This window comes from Molothrus aeneus, chromosome 1, assembly GCF_037042795.1.
Source record: "Molothrus aeneus isolate 106 chromosome 1, BPBGC_Maene_1.0, whole genome shotgun sequence".
In the NCBI taxonomy this organism is placed as follows: domain Eukaryota; kingdom Metazoa; phylum Chordata; class Aves; order Passeriformes; family Icteridae; genus Molothrus; species Molothrus aeneus.
Genome location: NC_089646.1, coordinates 113,793,639 through 113,811,354, shown reverse-complemented (window position 1 = coordinate 113,811,354; position 17,716 = coordinate 113,793,639). Strand labels below are relative to the sequence as shown.

General features: G+C 37.7%; 1 protein-coding gene across 1 annotated transcript in view; it reads right to left on the bottom strand.

The window, feature by feature from the left end:
• RP1 (RP1 axonemal microtubule associated) overlaps positions 1 to 17,716 on the bottom strand; it is a 164,908-nt gene that overhangs the window by 20,174 nt on the left and 127,018 nt on the right. Inside the window, exons 44-46 of the mRNA XM_066547495.1 lie at positions 13,485 to 13,726; positions 10,830 to 10,956; positions 9,071 to 9,219 (exon numbers count right to left, since the gene is read on the bottom strand). Of these exons, the coding sequence (XP_066403592.1) occupies positions 9,071 to 9,219; positions 10,830 to 10,956; positions 13,485 to 13,726 (518 nt within the window). The remainder of the gene's footprint in view (positions 1 to 9,070; positions 9,220 to 10,829; positions 10,957 to 13,484; positions 13,727 to 17,716) is intronic.

The window sequence follows — 17,716 nt, the reverse complement described above, 5'->3', positions numbered from 1 at the left end:
ATTTAACTTACAAATGGGGACCTTTGAAATTACTGGAGGGTTAATTCTGCAGAAAGAGAAAGAGAGAGGAAGAAAACACACAGAACATAAGCAAACCTATAGAATATGAAATTTATCTTCATCATTTTCCCCTAGGGAAAAAAATGTTAATTGTTTTTTAGTTACTACTAGCAAATTAGGTTTGAACTGAAAAGTCACCTTAAATATTGATAATAATACATTTTGTCTAATTCAGCAGAGCTTATATTGAATTTTCTCAGAATAGCATTAAAGCAATTTGTATGTATGTACAGCCCACTAAATTTTCTTAATTAATATTGCCTGGAGAAAGAGATATATTCTCCCAGTCTGAGCAGCTAAGACTGACAATGGTAGAGCCATACATCCTCTGTGACCCAGAAGAGCTGCCCTAGCAAAACCAGAACTGGTACTTTTCATACTTCTTGGCTAAAAAAATATGGACTAAAAATTCCTTTATAACAGTAATTCCAGCAATCCTTTCAGAATATTTAAAGTTTGGGGTTTTTTTCTTAACTCTTTTTCAGATTTTCTTCAAATGTTTCTTTTTTTTCCAGGGACTCACGTTTTGAGCCTTTTCTTTGAATCTATGACCCAGTTTATTATGACTTTATTCAGTACTCTTCTGTGACAGTGCTGGCAACATATCACTGTCTGCAGCAGCTGCAATAGCTCTTGTAACAGAAGAAGCATTTGAACAGTCACTGTGCAATATTTACCTTTATAAATGCCAATCATTTTACAGGCTTGGTACTGAGACTTGATGGTTGGTTAATGATGATATTCCCAGAAGAACTGAAAATGGCAAGTCAAGACACACCATATGCTTCATTTCATCAACCTGTATGCACAAGTGATTTCCCATACTGCTAATGTTAGTATCATTTTAATAGGCTTTTATTGGAAAAGGAGTCAGAGTGTCTAGATAAAGGACCTTTTCTATTAAGCTTAGCAAACCTATTGATTTGCTGCCTGATTATTTTGATCTCACTTGTTAATCTGCAGAAACTCCACTGAAAACAAAGCAGTTTTAACACAGGTAGGCAAAATAAAGGCCCCCTGTAACAATGACCCCAATCAGAAACAGTGTGTAAACATTCCTGGAAAGAGAGAACAGTGTGAACAGAACCTCTCCACCTTGTCCCAAATGGTTGTCACATCACTGCCTTCTCTTAGATGGACATTATCACCTTTTCAGTTGGGCCAGAACAACCACAAAATCAGCTCCAGCAAAATTTTATCGAGATAGACCAAGTGAAAAAGCCCAAATCACTAATGAAATGAACTGCTTAAACTAAATAAACATTTGGACAGAGCAAATGTCACTGTGCAAGCAGCCTTCAGAGGTGGAAATATTGGGCGGTAAGTAGCACTGGTAGCAGTACTGGCTTGGCTCAGCTCAGTGGAAGGATGGAGAGTGCCTCTGACTGTGCCCTCACTGCCTTGTAGTGTTCTGCATGCTTCTTTAAAAATGCTTATTTAAAAACAGGGGTTTTCATGCATCTGAAAAAGCCAACCCTGAATTTCCTTCTAGACTCACATTTCTGCAAGCATGATTTTGGATTATGTTAAATTCTCAGCTATAAATTCATTGAAAATTTTTATCTCTGCATGAAAAAATTAACATAGATTATAATGAATGAATCATTTGAGGTTTCTGATAACCCACATTTATCATAGTCTTCAACAAGATTGGTGAAGAATCAGTGAAAGAATAGGGGTAGTAAAAAACCCCAGAATATATTTGCCCTGCACTGGTCTTATGTTAATAATCTTAGTTTAACTGGAAAGAAATCCTTTTGAAACAAGATTTATATGCATAAAAAAGCAACAGGAGTAGGAAAGAATAGGGGCATTTTATAACGGTCAGTAGCTGTGAACATTCTGCCAACCAGGTAAAGACATTTCAATCAGACTTTAAAATGTATTTAATAAAATGCAAAAGGACTGCTATATAGATTAGTGTCATCAGCCACATCCAAAGCTGTAATCATGAATTATATCAAACAAAAGAGATTTAAAAGTCAAGCAAAACCAGCAATAAAACACAAAAAAATATAAGACAGCTATCACTTTGCAGCTTGATTGTTGGATTGATTGAATAACAGTCCAAGTCTGAGATCTGGTTTAACAGGCAAAGAAAATAGGATGAATGTAATTTTCTTCAACTTCAGAAATGCATATCATTGTATGATATTTTGATTAAGACACTATAATCAAATATAATAATGGGATAATAAAATGTCTAACTTGTATGTCTCCAAGTGTAGCTGTAAAAAGAGAATATTTTCAAGCACATCTCAATGCAGTGAAGCCAGTTAATAAGCTTATGCTCTTTAGTATTTCCATGATTTATCTGGAAGAAAACAAGATTTCAGAGATTATGCAAATACAATCTCCAATTATGACACTTGAAGAAGTAGGGTGCTAAATTGAAGAGTGCTCTGAAAAGATTTGTGAGAGTTAATAAATCACTGGAAAGCCTTCCTTTCAGTGAATCAAGCAGAATAATCTATTTAACCTGTCAAAGGCATACTGATTTTCTTATTGTCATAAATACTGTCAAAAGCAGTAGAAATTTGGTGTAAGAGAGCTATCCAAACTAGCAGTCAAAAGTGGACAAAATTCAATTCCAAGAAGTTAGATTTTGACAAATTTAGCCAGAAAACAGTGTGAATCTCTAATATTTAAAAGAAAAACCAAGTATCCTTAAGCTTTGAAACAGCTTTCCAGCTAGATTTAAACTTCATCACTGGTAGCTATTCATTTGGAGTTAGATATATTTTCTAAACTTTTTAACTTGAACTGAATTTAATTTATTTCTTGATGCATTGAGGAAAATGATTGAATATTTTGTTTCCTGAAAAAAGCACACTTGTATTAACCATAACTCTTTTAAGATTTTTATTAAATCAAGCAAATTTAGCTGCATTTTATTTTAAAATTACCTTGTTTATCAAAACCGAAATGAACAGGGCATAAAATTCACTTACCCAACTTGGCATATCTAAAATAAGTCTATATAATAAGACAATTTCCTTCAAAGAAAACAGCAGGTACTCTCTGAGGTTAACTAATTTCATTTTAAGATAAATGTCCAAATGAAGAGAGAAGGTAACCATCACTCCCTTTCTGCAGCAGATACTTAAGCCATCATGTTAGAACAAATGTGTAGAATGCAGGCAAGTGAAACTAAGTGAGATGCATTTCAGCTTTAGAAATGTCACTTACATGATTTATTTTTAAGATCTATATAGACAGAATGAAGTACTCCCCTCTTGCAGGTAATTTTAGCATTAATTAATTTTGACCAGTTTTTAATTTTTTGCAACAAAGTTTTACATATTTTTTTGCCCTGCAGGAATATGTCAGGAAACTGAAATTAATTATTCACTCAGCTCTAGACATTGGCCAGTGCTGTATAGACAAGCTGGGTGATTGCAATGGGATGTTCTGACTCTGTCCCTTATAAATCTCTCACTGACTTTAACCACTGCCTGGAAAATGCCATCCTGGAGGTATTAATGAGAACTGCACATGACTCAGGTATTTGCCACTGTCTCCTACGATTTTATAAAGCTTTGGAAATGTTCTTTCTTTCTGCATTTCTCCTCGCAGTTTCTGACAACTTTCACCAGTTTTTCCTTCACTATGCTGGCATTCCATATTTTCCTAGCTCCCATCTGATTAATCCTTCTGCTCAATGGATTTAAAGATGGTGTAACAAAAAGTAGCAGTCAAGTGGCCAAGGTGAGCTGCTCTGGCACTGGCACAATCAGCAGCTGAATGCTGCAGTGTGGTACAGGGGAAATTTTCCCAAAGGAATTCGGGATAGCAGAGACAGCCCCCAGGAACCCACATCTTGAGCCACAGCAGGTGACCGGACACAGGGCCAGAACCAATGGTGGCTAAGCTCCCCCATATACAGAAGAAGCTCTGAGGGGTTGAGGGAGTGCAAGCAACCATGAGTGCCACAAACAGAGCTGGAAAAGACTGAGGGAAAGGTTGAAGTACTTACTGCCATCTTTGCCTCAGTCTCTAATAGTAAGACCAGTTGATCTTCCAGCCCCCTGAGATGTGAAACAGAGACAGGGAGCAGAATGAAGCCCCTACAATCCAAGGGGAAAGGACCAGCAACCTGCTACAGCAAAGAGACACACATATGGGGCTTGATGGGATTCACCTAAGGGTACCCAGGGAGCTGGCAGAAGTGCTCCCCAAACCTCTTTCCATCATTTACAGGAAGTCCCAGCTAACTGGACAGGTCCCATTTGACTGCAAATTAGCAAATGTAACACGAATCCACAAGAAGGGTTGGAAGGAGGATCCAGGTAACTGCAGGCCTGGTCTACCTGCCAGGGAAGGTTATGGCACAGGTCACCTCGAGTACCATCACACAGCACACACATACAGTCTCAGCCATCATGACCTTATGAAAGGCAGGTCCTGCTTGACCAACTCGATCTTCTTCTATGACAGAGTGGCCTCCTTAGTGAATGAAGGAAAGGCTGTGAAATTTGGTAATCTGGACTTTAAGAAAGCCTTTGATACAATTTTCCACAACATTGTCCTGGAGAAAGTGTCTGCTCATGGCTTCAATGAGTGCACTCTTCTCTGGATAAAACCCGACTGGATGGCCAGGCCCAGAGAGTGATGGTGAATGGAGTTAAATCCAGCAGGTGGCTGGTCTCTACTGGTGCTCCCCAGCGCTCAGCACTGGCTCCAGTCCTGTTTAATATCTTTATTGAGAATTTCGATGAGGGGATCAAGGGCACCCTCCGTCAGTTTGCAGACACCACCAAGTTGGGTGAGAGTGTTGATCTGCTGGAGGGCAGAAAGGCTCTGCAAAGGGATCTGGACAGGCTGGATCCAAGGGCCAAGGCCAACTGCATGACGTACAGCGAGACCAAGTGCCAGGTCTTGCACTTTGGTCTCAAAACCCCATGCAATGCTACAGGACTGGGCAAGAGTGGCTGGAAAACCACCAAGGACCTGGAGACTCTGGTTGACAGCTGCTGAACATGAGGCAGTGTGGCCAAGGCAGCCAAAGGCATCCTGGCATGTATCAGAGATAGGGCGGCCAGCAGGACTAGGGCAATGATTGTCCCCCTGTACTCTACACTGATGAGGCCACACCTTGAATTCTGTGTTCAGTTTTGGACCCCTCTCTACAAGATAGACATTGAGGTGCTGGAGTGTATCCAGAGAATGGCAACAAAGCTGGTGAAGGGTCTGGAGCAGAAATCCTAAGAGGAGCAGCTGATAGAACTGGGGGTGTTTAGCCTGGAGAAAAGGAGGCTCAGGATGACCTGATTGCTTTCTCTAACTGCCTGAAAGGAAGGACGCTCAGGGGCGAGATTGGTTGCAACCAGATTGGGGTTGGTCTCTTCTCCCAGATAACAAGCCACAGCAAAAGAGGAAATGACTTTGAGTTGCACCAGGGGAGGTTTAGAATGGCTATATGAAAAAATTTCTTCAATGAAATTGTTGTCAAGAATTAGAACAGGCTGCCCAAGGAAACATGTAGCCAGGGACATGGTTCAGTGGTGGACTTAGCAGTGCTGGGTCAACGGCTGGACTTGATCTTAAAGGTCTCTTCCAACCTAAACAATTCTGTGATTCTATGATGACCAGATTGATTTAGTGTTCATTTCTGTATAACAGTAACTTGGCCAACAGCCTGCCACTGTGATTAATACATTTGGATCAATGACATTTGGCACCTATTTAATCATTATGTCAGGCATGCTTTCCATAAGAGAAGGTTTATGTGCAGTCACAAAATAGCAGCACTGTCAGTGTGGTGGGATGTGGACTTCACTGGCTTCCTACCTATGACCTCAGGACACTGCCTCACATTCTGACTCTTTGTGTATCCTGGCACATATTGACTTTTTCCTGAAGTTTGGTTTTTTGGTTTTTTTAAATTGTCAGTGCTTAATCTGTGAGTACTGAAACTGAGCACCAACAGTCACCTCTCACTGAAAATTTTTGTATGTGCTACAGTTACCATGGCACCAACCTGAGCAGTTGATGTCTAAATATAGGGCAGGATAAAGAATATATCTTTTCAAATACTAACAGAATGAAGCAAAAATTGTCAGAGAATTTAGTGCTTCTATAAAGTGGAATACTTAAAATACTGGCCAATTTCATAAAACGTAGATTAAAATACTTAAATATCAGTTATAACATATTCAGTGTACTTTACTGGTTTTGATGGGACTAATCTGAAAAAAACCCACATTCCCAAAGAGGAAATTTTTGGATACATCACAGCCATATGACAGAGCATACAGCAAGTCTATCAAAGGCCATATAAAGAAGCATCAAGAATGACATTTGCTGAAAAAACATTGCGTGTCAGAAGCAACATGGAGATACTGTAAGGATTTTACACAACTGGGCCCTGGTTTTCACAGAATGTCTGAACTGAGTATACTTGGTTCAAGAAAATGCTCATAAGCAGGTAACATCAATCAGGCTTAAACTGACTCATGAATCATGAATAAATACTGTTAGGATTTCAGGAAAGCTGAACTGCTTGAAGATGTGTGCTGAGATTGCGTTGTCTGTCCTCACAGCTTTTAGGAGAACATCAAACAAGGCATCAATGTCACAGCAATTTGAAAGACTATGGATCTTGCAGGACAAGTCCTCACACTCATTAGTATGAGCAGATCACCAGAATCTCAGCTCTCAATGGCAACAGCGCTGCCCTCTCAGGGGTGACCTGCAGGGCCTTACTGGTGAATTAATAATATCATGCACATTACTTTACCTACAAGTTCTCTGATGGTCTCACAGGTGTAAGGACTTTGGAAAGGCACAAAGAAACTTTTCAGATATAAGATGATAATTCACTCTTTTACTATCATGTAACTTAGCTCATGAAAATAAAAAACATGTTAAATGAGAGAAGAATATCTCCAATCCACTGCAAATTTGCTGAATATTTAAACATTTCTATGTACTTCTGCATAGCTAAACTGTTGCTTGTAACAGCCCTGACATTCTGTGAGACTAACACTATATTTTGATATGATTTTGAACAGAAACACTGTTCCAGTTCACTAGCTGTTACAGTATAGTCAGGGGAAAAATTATTGCAAGGAAAAGCACATTTTAAAATGTCAGAACAACTGTTAAGATTCCAAATGCAAATTCTGCCTGTTATACTCCAAATCCCCTAAACCACCAAGTGCAGAATCTCTGACTGCAGGGGTGCTTGGCACAATATGTGATTGGGCTGGTGTAGAAAGAGACATTCTACACTTGAGAGTCTTTTTGGAGATTACTTTTAAAGGGAAGAAAACATTGGGAAACTTCCAAAACATATAATGAAAAAATACTGCTACATAGGCATGAGCCTTTCTTGCAGAATAATTTTTTACTTTTCAATTAACCAAATACCTTCATTTTCACTGAACAATGAGTGAATCAAGACTTTTATGTGTTTCTCTATTACTTATCTACAAGCAATTTCTTTTTAGAGCCCTAAAATCCTCCTGTGCTGATATCTACATTTAGAAATATAAGGCTACTGTGTTATATTCACACACTGCTCCTATAAAATGTCAAATAAATAATGATGAGATGGCTACATGCCAGATCTGCATCTTACTCTGTAAGAGAGAAAAATTCTGAGCTAAACCGAAGTAGATGCTAATACCATAAAACTACCCTTCAGGTTATAAATCTTTGTGGTTCACTTCTGCTTTCTTAGTCAACATTTCTAGATGTACATCCCTGGTCCCTCTTCATTAAAAACTACCGGTCTAGAAATCAGACTACTCACTTGTGGGACTATGATTTAAGGAGGAACCTAGTAAAACTTATATTCAACTAACTTTACTTCATGAAGACAAAAGGACTGCAGCTCTAAAACTCAGTTAAATCAGCTTACCCATAACCTGAACTTCAGCATTAGGGAAGACAAATGTGACTTTATCAAAACTGAGTAGCCTCATCCACAGTATTTAATCCCTTAAATAAAAAAGATTTAAACTCTCCAACTTTTCTTATGAGTAAGTATTTCAAGTAGCTGAAATCCAGAAATATAATACACACTTTCAATTGACACTGAATTGATGAGGCTAGGGGTAGTTAGGAGCTGAGCCCCTCCTAATCACACATACCATGTCTGCTTTGGCTATCAGTCTAGGCTGATTTGGAAACTTGCACCCTTGAAGAAACTCTCATTTTCTTGGCAGCCAACACCAACAGATTAAAATAACTTACTGGTTGCAAGACATTGGTGGATTTTTTTTCTAAACTTCAACTATTCCAACACAAGTCTTCTGTAACAGATATTTGTTTTGGAATACTTAAAAAATTGTTTCAGTCCTCAAATTTGTTTCCAAAAAAGAGCCAGAATAAGTACAAGCAATTTGTTTATTCCACGTTCAAAATATCTAGTGATTTTTTTCAGCTGAAAATTTCAGTCCCTCTGTCCAGAACTTCTGATGGGCACAAGGTTTTATGTCAAAGACATGCACTTTTCTGTAAATCTACCCATGCTTCTGCAGCACATTCAGTACCTAAATTCCCTCCAACTTCTGCTTATACTGACAATGCACCAAGGAAATGCATCTCTGGCAGCAATATTGGACTTTGACTGGTCTATGTCTGTGAGCTACAAGACTCCTGCACAGTGAGTGAAGGGCCCTCCTGGTATGCCAAAGAAAACTATGGACAGTAGTGTCTGACAGTCTGGAGGGAGACCAAGTGCCAGACTGAGGGGTAGACAGTAAAAATCAGGAAAGGTGCCATAGTCTGAAGAGTGGCATGGGCAGAAAAGAGGTATTAAAATTTGAATGTAAAATTGAATATGAAAGCACTTGATATAGCCACTTTATCAGCTGTCAGTGTTGCTAGCATCAGCTGCATAAGGATTGGTACTTCACACATAAGGTTGAGATATTGATAGACAAACACTTAATCACAGAGTGCTGTAAACTGGACTTTGTAGACTTCCCTATTCCCACTAAATCCACAGTGATTGGACTGGGTTCTAAAAGTGAAAAAGATCCTGCAGAACTTATAAGTATACCTTTCCTTTAGCGAAATTTTCATGTCCTTTTCTAATTAACTTTCTTCTGCCAGTATCTCCCAAGGAGCCTTGCAGCATGATGTACACATCTGCATCTGTTCCTGACCCAGGAATAGCTCCCGTGGTGATGTAGAGAACATAGATTTTCACTGTGGGGAGAAAGAGAGCAAAGGTTTACCAAACCTAAACCAGTTAAAATATATGCTATTTAATGAATTGCTTCTATTATATTTTCATTTTTCATCCTATCTGGAGTGATCAGAGGACCAAAATACAGTGTAATGCTTGTGAAAGCACATAGATGCATTGTAATTAGAATTTAAGAGCAACTATTATGAAGAATAATAAGCTAAATAATTTGAGTGGGCCTGAAACACAAGCAGAAGGGAAAAAAAAATAAACACATAACAAGTTGGTATAAAAGCATGTAAATAATACTCCTATCACCTCTTGCATGCATTTAAATGCATGACACTCCAATGAAAAATTTTCTAGTCCATGGATGATACTAAATCACTGAACAAGTGCATCTATGCTCAGAGCCTCTTGGAGTTCAAATGAAGCTGGATCCTGTCAGGAAGAAAGCAACTTTTGTATTTCCTCTGGATCATGGTCCAGTCAGTGGCTGTTCACTCTGCACTGCACCAGTTGGAAGTATTGGCCTCAGGAGAGGAGATGACATGTGAGAGAACACACAGTGTGAACACACAACCTTTCAGCTGAGCACTCCTTGAAGGGCTGCTTATGTAAAATACCTGTTTGTACTCCCAGAGAAATGCATAACACTCTGGTGATGTGGTCCCTAAAATAAGAAAGAGATCACATCCCCAAAACATTCAATTCAAAAGGAGAAAAAAAAATGTAGGGAGAGGTAAAGAAAAAGTACCTTTCCTCACATTAAATGCTCCTCAGAAAAAGGAGCAGCATTTTTAAAGATTTAAATATTTGTGTTCTTCCATAAAGAAATAAATCTAAGAAGTATTTATAAGCAAAGAGTTTTTTCAATGAATTTCCCATCAATACTTTCTCAAATTCACATTTAAGAAGCTTCTGTCTAAGTGCTTTGTTTGATACTAACTTTAAAAGCACAGCAAAAGAGGCAAGAATATGCAGATTACTTCTGTGCTTGGTCTAAACCCTTTACTTCTGGAGTAGCCTATGATATTATCATGGCAGAATATTCATTTAGGATAAGAGTTCTTCCATTCTTCTCTAACTTTGGTTACAGAACTTCATAAAAAACACAGAACCAACAAACAAACATATCCAGTCTTGAGGGGACCAAGGCACAACTCTGATGGAGTTGGATGACATGCAACTGCTAGGTCACAGGAAAAGAAAGCCTGCAATTCTAGGAACACAAACAACAAGAGACCTGCTTGGGATGGAGGGAGGCATAGAGCTCCTTCTTGCCTGAAATTACAGTAGAAGAGTTATCTCCTCTGTGTTTCCCTTGCTCAGCCTGTGAGCGAACCAGATCATATTATTGAGAAAAAGTTAAACTCTGAGCACTGTTCAAAACCCTTTTAGGAGTTTCAGCGCCATATGCTTGCTCCTTTATGTGTCACAAACTGATACCAATCAGACTTGAGTGCACAATGCTCAGTTTTAGGGTGTAAGATATTGGTTTTAAACACTGGACTGGACCTAGCCATGGTGGAAATTAACAGAAAATATCTGCAAAAACCTTTGGACTTCTCTGAAAATTGGACATCATCACTGACCAAATCTTTCCCAGTGTTTCCAATTTGTGACAAACCTGCTGGAAAAGGAGACCCAGCTGTGAGAACTGGAAGCTCAGTCACTCTTCCTCCCTCTTCATCGACAAAGTTATGACAAAATGGGAATTCTAGAACATTTTTAGTTTCTCTGTGTTGAAGCTTTACCTTATCAAAGAAATAAAAAGAAATAACTTTGGAATCTGTTGCGCTCTAATGGAAACTACAGCTAAAGACAAACTATTAAACAGCTATAACACATCATTTTAAAATTTAAAAATAAGAGGAAATAAATTTTTCTAAAATGCTTTTGAAAACAGCCTTTCAAATGAGAAGGAATAAATATCTTTCCCAATTAAAGGTAATTAAAGTGTTGTCAACATTACTGCTGCAGAGACTGCAGTGAAGGAAAAAAAATATTTGAAATTGTTCAAAAAGTTTCCTTTGTGTAACCTATTCATCCAGCATATGGAAGAAAAAGAAGTGTTGATATGGGCACATTTCAGCTTGTGAGAAATGTCAATATGCCACAATATTTTTCAGTGCAGAATGTTTTCTTATTCTAAGTAACAGGAGAAAGAAAAAGAAATGTTTCTGGAAAAAACTGAAATACAGAAATTAAGAATGCCTGCTGACTTGTATATATATCTATATCTATATATCAGTACATATGTATCACTTGAATATATAGAGTTTGATACTAATTTCAATCTCTATGAAATTCTGTGTATAAACTAAGAGAATGGTGATCCTGAGCTAAGAAGCTTATTCTTTCCATAAGAAAACATGTTTTAATAATGAGATATCTTACAGTATGGTACTACCAGATCCACTGACATAAATTCCCATTTTCTAAACTATTTAAACTCAGACCAGAGAACATATTTGAAAGTACTTTGTAGGAGGTAACCCTGCATTAAAAAGGGCACCTATAATTCACTCATTTCAATTCTTTGTGACCTAATTCAGTAAAAAGTCCAAACCTTTAAGCCAGTAAGCAAAACCAGCTTTGGTTGGGAATTGTCACTTGGAGATGGTAGCATTGTTTTGTCTTCAAAAGACTCGGTATTTTTCATTATGACAGACAAACTGAAAAGAGATTTTAAAATGCACTGTGAAGTATAATGCTAGCACAATTTTCCTTTCATAATAATATCTATATCCCTGAACAGTTTATTGAAACTCTGATTTCATTTACTGTGTTTTATTTCTTCAAGAAGTGAAAGAAGCAAGAATGAAGATATTAGCTATTACATGCTGCAGAAATAAGGCATACCTTAATTAATTTTGTTCTAGCCATTATTTTCTAATTATTTCAATTTCCTCAAAAAAGCAGGATTATTATTTTGTAGTTATGGCTGTAAGAATGAAGTCTGAATCTAAATATGGAATTCAACCAACTACAGCTGCATTTACTTTTGATAGAAGGCAGAAATCTCAGACTCCCTGGAAGTACAATCTTGTAAAATCAAAACAAAATAGCACAGAAATGACCATGGTGATTCTAACCAGCAGTGTAAATACACTGCTAAGCTGTCTTTAATAACAGATATTATCCATAACCTCCTATACCAACCTAGTTATTTTATACAAGGATTCAGCCAGTCCTGCTATAAAAACTATGGAATAAGAGGAAATGTCTCCCTAAAACCCACATAATTGACATGTATCCCAAAGTAGGGAAATTTATAATTTCTTTCTCTACCTCTTCCTACCTAAGGTAAGGGTGCATCTTTTCCTTATTTATATAAATTTGCTGATTTCTTTTAAACTGAGCTTTCAGTGATTGTTCTGAGCTAATGAAATACAGCAGACTAATATATGTCACTGTTTTCAACTGCCAGGTTTCTGTTGTGAAATTTTTGCTGTGATTTACTGTCTCCTACAATACTCCAGAAGCAGTCTTAATTTTGATAGATTTGTTGGATGACTATTTCATCTGGCTATGAAGATGAAATTAACAACCTGCCTACCATTTAAATGTCAGGGAGTTCAGCTCAGTAATACCATGTATTGAAAAGGAAAATTATTTTTTCTCCAGTTTTTAATAAGAACAAAATTGAAACATTAATGGACAAAAAGCATGTCTGCAATTTTAAAGAAGATTAATCCTTCCTTTAGAATTGTTTTTATTTTTCCAGCAGAAGAAGATGAAGATATTTTTTCGTATGGAGAAATGCCACTGCAATTTCAGTGTGATGTCAGGTTTTAGCTGGATATCAGAAGAAAGATTGTCACTTTTGCTATTCACTTCTTTTTTTTACATGCCAACTTAAAAGGCAGATAGTTTCATCAAAATGCATTTCTAGTGTCTGACTTAATTATTTGCCATGGATCACTGACTCTACAACATGTAACAGCCAATTTGGAGTTATGTAAATACTGCAATGTATGCCAGTGAGTACAGTTCTGAAAAGACATCACTGATATGCTAAAGATGATAGCACATCTGTATATATGGCTGTCGAGAAATCCATCCAGGTTCACAAGATTTTTATTATCCATAGCTATCCTAGTGTTTTAAGCAGTCTCTGAAGTTAGCACTCTACAACTGCAGCAGCTTCTGTAAATTAAAAATTTAGCAATCTCAGACAGGACTGAAAACTGGAAGAATTAACAATAGAATATGGAAAGCAAAAAAAAAATTATATACAATAGAGACACAAGAAATAATTGCTTTAGGTTTTAGTTTTTACCTCACGGCAATGCCAAGTCTCTCCTTCTCCAGCTTCTTCAATTTCTAGGCGAACTTTGAATATAGTATTAAATTTCTTACTTAGTTCAATAGAAGTCTCATAAATCTGCTCTTTTTTAAGGGATCCTTTGGGGAATGTGACTGAAGTCCAAGTTCCTTTTTCACCACATACAGTTAAAGACATTTTAGGGTTCGTGGAACTAGAAGAAATATCACTAGTTGTGACGAGGATATCCCAAATCCCTGTTGAAATAAAACAGCAGAAAAAAATTAAAGGGTTTGCTGAATATCCAAAATAATACATCAGTTTGTAAGAGGCTGAGTTAGTGAGGGACTAGCAACCCATTCCCACCTTTGTACTGAGCTCAGATACTGGCACATGGCAGGTTAACTCCCTATTATTGATTTAATGAAAAGCAAACTTGGACATCAGTCCTTTCACAGTGGTGGCTGATACTTTAGAGATGGGCCAGTCCAAGAGCAATGTGCAGATGAGACTGTGAGTTCCACATTAGAGACTTGTGAAGAGCCATGACAACCTGATGATTTCTTCCCCTGCCCCTTATAAATATCTCCTGATGATTTTAAATCACTAGTCACCAGCAGTATATTTTTACAAGATACTACTGTATCTTGTAAAAAGATTCCCTGATCAAAGGTTTGCCTTTGGTCAGGGAATATTTTCATTTTAACTTTTTTGGGATTTACTTAAATGAACACATTAAAATATGCTCCATACATACCATAAGAATATGGTGGTGAGATAAACTGGTTCAGTGCTTGAAAAGGAATATTTTATCACACCTCACCACAATTATCATGACAGCAAAGTAAAAAACTTTATCCATTTCTTCTGTGAAGGAATAATGTTTGCTGAGAGATTAAAAATAGTCCTATATAGTATCACATAGATTTGTTCTACTTTAGGGACTCAGGAAAGACTCCAGGAGAATTTTTGCTAGGTTTTTTTTTAAGCATTTAGTCACTTAAGCATTGGAGATGAATTGACAGATCCCTGAAGGCTCAGAAAGACTGCAGTCTGGTGTCAGGTAGGCTCCTAAGTAATTTTGGCAACTTTATGTAAAACAGATATTTGGTTAAAATTTCAATCAACAAGACAGTTTTGAAGATCAGAAACTTCATCCAAAAATCTCACTGATTTAGCTAGGTTTAATATTTTAATTCATGTTAATAGCATATATGGAAAATTCAGGGTTATCAAAATCTTGGTTTCTATTTTAAAAAAACTGAAAATCAGAATTTTTGGTCACCCAGGCTACTTCAGAATTGATCAGAATTTTTTAATAACATGACTTAGCTCTGTTTCTTCAAATTGAGACAAAGTATGTATCTGATAATTTCAAATAGCTATTTTGTAAAACAGGTTGTTTTACTTTGAGTAATGGGATCAGAGACTCCTGGAGTTTATGTCCATAAACTCCAGCTTCCTACCTCAGCTTCAGAATGTTCAGTAACCTCATCTTCCTAACCACAACAGGAAAGTCTTTGTCTCCTACTATAACTAATGCAAATAAAGCTTTATTGCTTTAGATCAGGTGAGGATCTGTGCCATAAATCCCACACTTGTTGACATAAAAATTTAGCACTCACCATCTGTAAAATCGTCTAAAATAACTTCAGTGTTACGACTTCATGAATAATCCTAAATCTATTTTCATGCCTATGAACATTAAATGTAAATGAAACCAATGATATCTGTGAAAAAATGGAAATCAAATGAAAACTTATCACATCCCATGTGACATAATCTAGGATATTTTACCCCTTTAGTACTGTAATACTTGGTCTTAAACTATCAATATATAGATAGCTGGAATCTATACATTCCAGTCCAGGAATATATAGATTTCAGACCAGGACTATGTCAGTTGGATAGTACAGTGCCATAAACTGCTATAGCACATAAATTAAATTGTATAATTTCTGATAAATTTGTTAAGATTCAATTTAAAAGCAGCTTCCTTCCTTCTCCTTAGTTAAGTATAAAGCAGTGTATTGGGTTTGCAGGGCCTCATTTGGTAGAAGAGGGGCTTCAGGGATGGCTTTTGTGAGAAGCCATTGGAAGCTCCCCCTGAGCAGCAGAGCCAATGCCTGCTTGCTCCAAGACAGACCCATCCCTGGCCAAGGCTGAGCCATCAGTGATGGTGAGAGCACCTCTGGGATAAGGTATTGAAAAAAGTGGGATGGAAAGACATGCACAATCGGAACTGGAGAAGAGAAGGAAAATGCAAGAGAAACAATTCTGCATTTCCTCAAGGTCATTGCAGAAAGAGGGTGAGCAGAGATTCCCCTGCAGCCCATGGTGAAGACCATTATGAGGCAGCTGTGTCCCTGTGTCCCATGGAAGTTCACAGTGGACCAGAGATCCATCTACAGTCCCTGGGGGATCCCATGATGGAGCAGGTGGATGTCCAAAGGAAGATGTGACCTCGTGGGAGCCTGCAATGGAGCAGACTCCCAGCAGGACCTTACGGCCCCGTGGAGAGAGGCTGTGCTGGAGCACGTCTACTCCTCAAGGACTACATCCTATGGAAGAAGCCCATGCTGGAGCAGTTCAGGAAGAACTGCAGCCCATTGGAAGGCCTCACTTTGGAGAAGTTTGGGGAGGACTATCTCTTTCACCCCATGCTGGAGTGGAAGAGGAAGGAGCAATAGAGACAACATGAAAAATTGACTACAAGCTTCATTTCCTATCCTGCTGCACAACTGCATGGGAACAGGTAGAGGAAACTGGGAGTAAAGTTTAGCCCGTGAAGAAGGAGAAAAGGCGTTTTTAGATTTGGGTTTGGTTCTCATTATCCTGCTCTAATTTAATTGGTAATATATTAAGCTAATTTCCCCTAGTCAAGTCCGTTTGGTCCATGGCAGTAACTGCTGAGTGATCTCTCAGTGTCCTTATCTTGACTCATGAGCCTTTTGCTGTGTTATTTTCCTCACCTGTCCAGCTGAGGAGGAGAAGGATGAGCAGCCTTTGATGGGCACCTGGCATCCAGCCAGGGTCAACCCAACACAGAGTGCAGTGCTAAAAATCTAATCTTTCTTTGTTTCTTTCTCAGAAATATTTTCATTCTCTTGTAAAGGCATTAGTGGGCAGCTGAAACCCATTAATTTTTATGACAAATTGTTAGCTTAAATAACTCTCTTCCCTTCTTGATGTGTAAGCCACCATTAATTTGACAGATCATTACTGTGTCCATTTTGAGCATTTCATTAGCTATTCTGAATCTGTCACTTTTTTTCATTACCCTTTCACAACAAAGAGTTGCCATTTTCTCAGTCATCATATCTTCTTTACAACTATTCCAGCTTGATCCAGTCCTTCTGGACAGAGGTGGCCACAATTACACACAGCATTGCTGGTGAAATATCAAGGTTTCTCTGTAAAGCCAGTAATTTACTTTGATTTTCATTAATAATGCCTACACACACTGTGGGGTCACAGTAACCCTATAGACATGTCACAGTACTGCCTCAAAATTATCCTGTGATCTTATAACAAACCCAGGTATTTCTCATAGTCCTCCTGCTGATGAATTTGTGTAGCAGAAATCACTACAGAAGATGGCAATACAGATCAAATACAGTTTTTGGACCCTTAGCTGCTACTTACTTCCTAATTCTTAAAAAAAAACCCAAAACAATTGAAATTGGGACCATGTATCAGAATTGAGAGCTCCAATAGCAAAGTTGAGTTTACACCTAATTGTATACAAGCTGCTTGCCACAGAAATCTGTGTTATAAAGATTTTCATCTGAACAATTACTAGGTCTGTATTCACCTACATCATGCTTTCTACTCTTTAGATGGAGGCATTATGTTTGTTAAGTCTTCATAAAATTGTTTTAAATCCTTGCTATTAGATCTGCCACTGGATTAACAACTACCCTGATTGTCACTGTTTGAGTAAATGGAGCTCAAAGTTCTATTAGTGCTTCAGATTTTCTGATTTCCGCTAAGCTCACCCCATTAGTAATTGTGCTTTTGGCTTCCCTGGCTAACATTATGGTTCCTTAATGAGAAAAGAGACAAGTATTCTATTTGTTTAGGAATTACAATCTTCAGTCTGCACTCTATTGTTCCTGAATAGTTACTCATCTTTGAAGGGTCTTTTAATGAATAAAGGGTTGAAGAACCATTAAACCATTACTGTTTCTTTTATTTCTTTTACAAAATCTGATTTAGCTTGAAATTTAGTAAATTCCATTGTATCC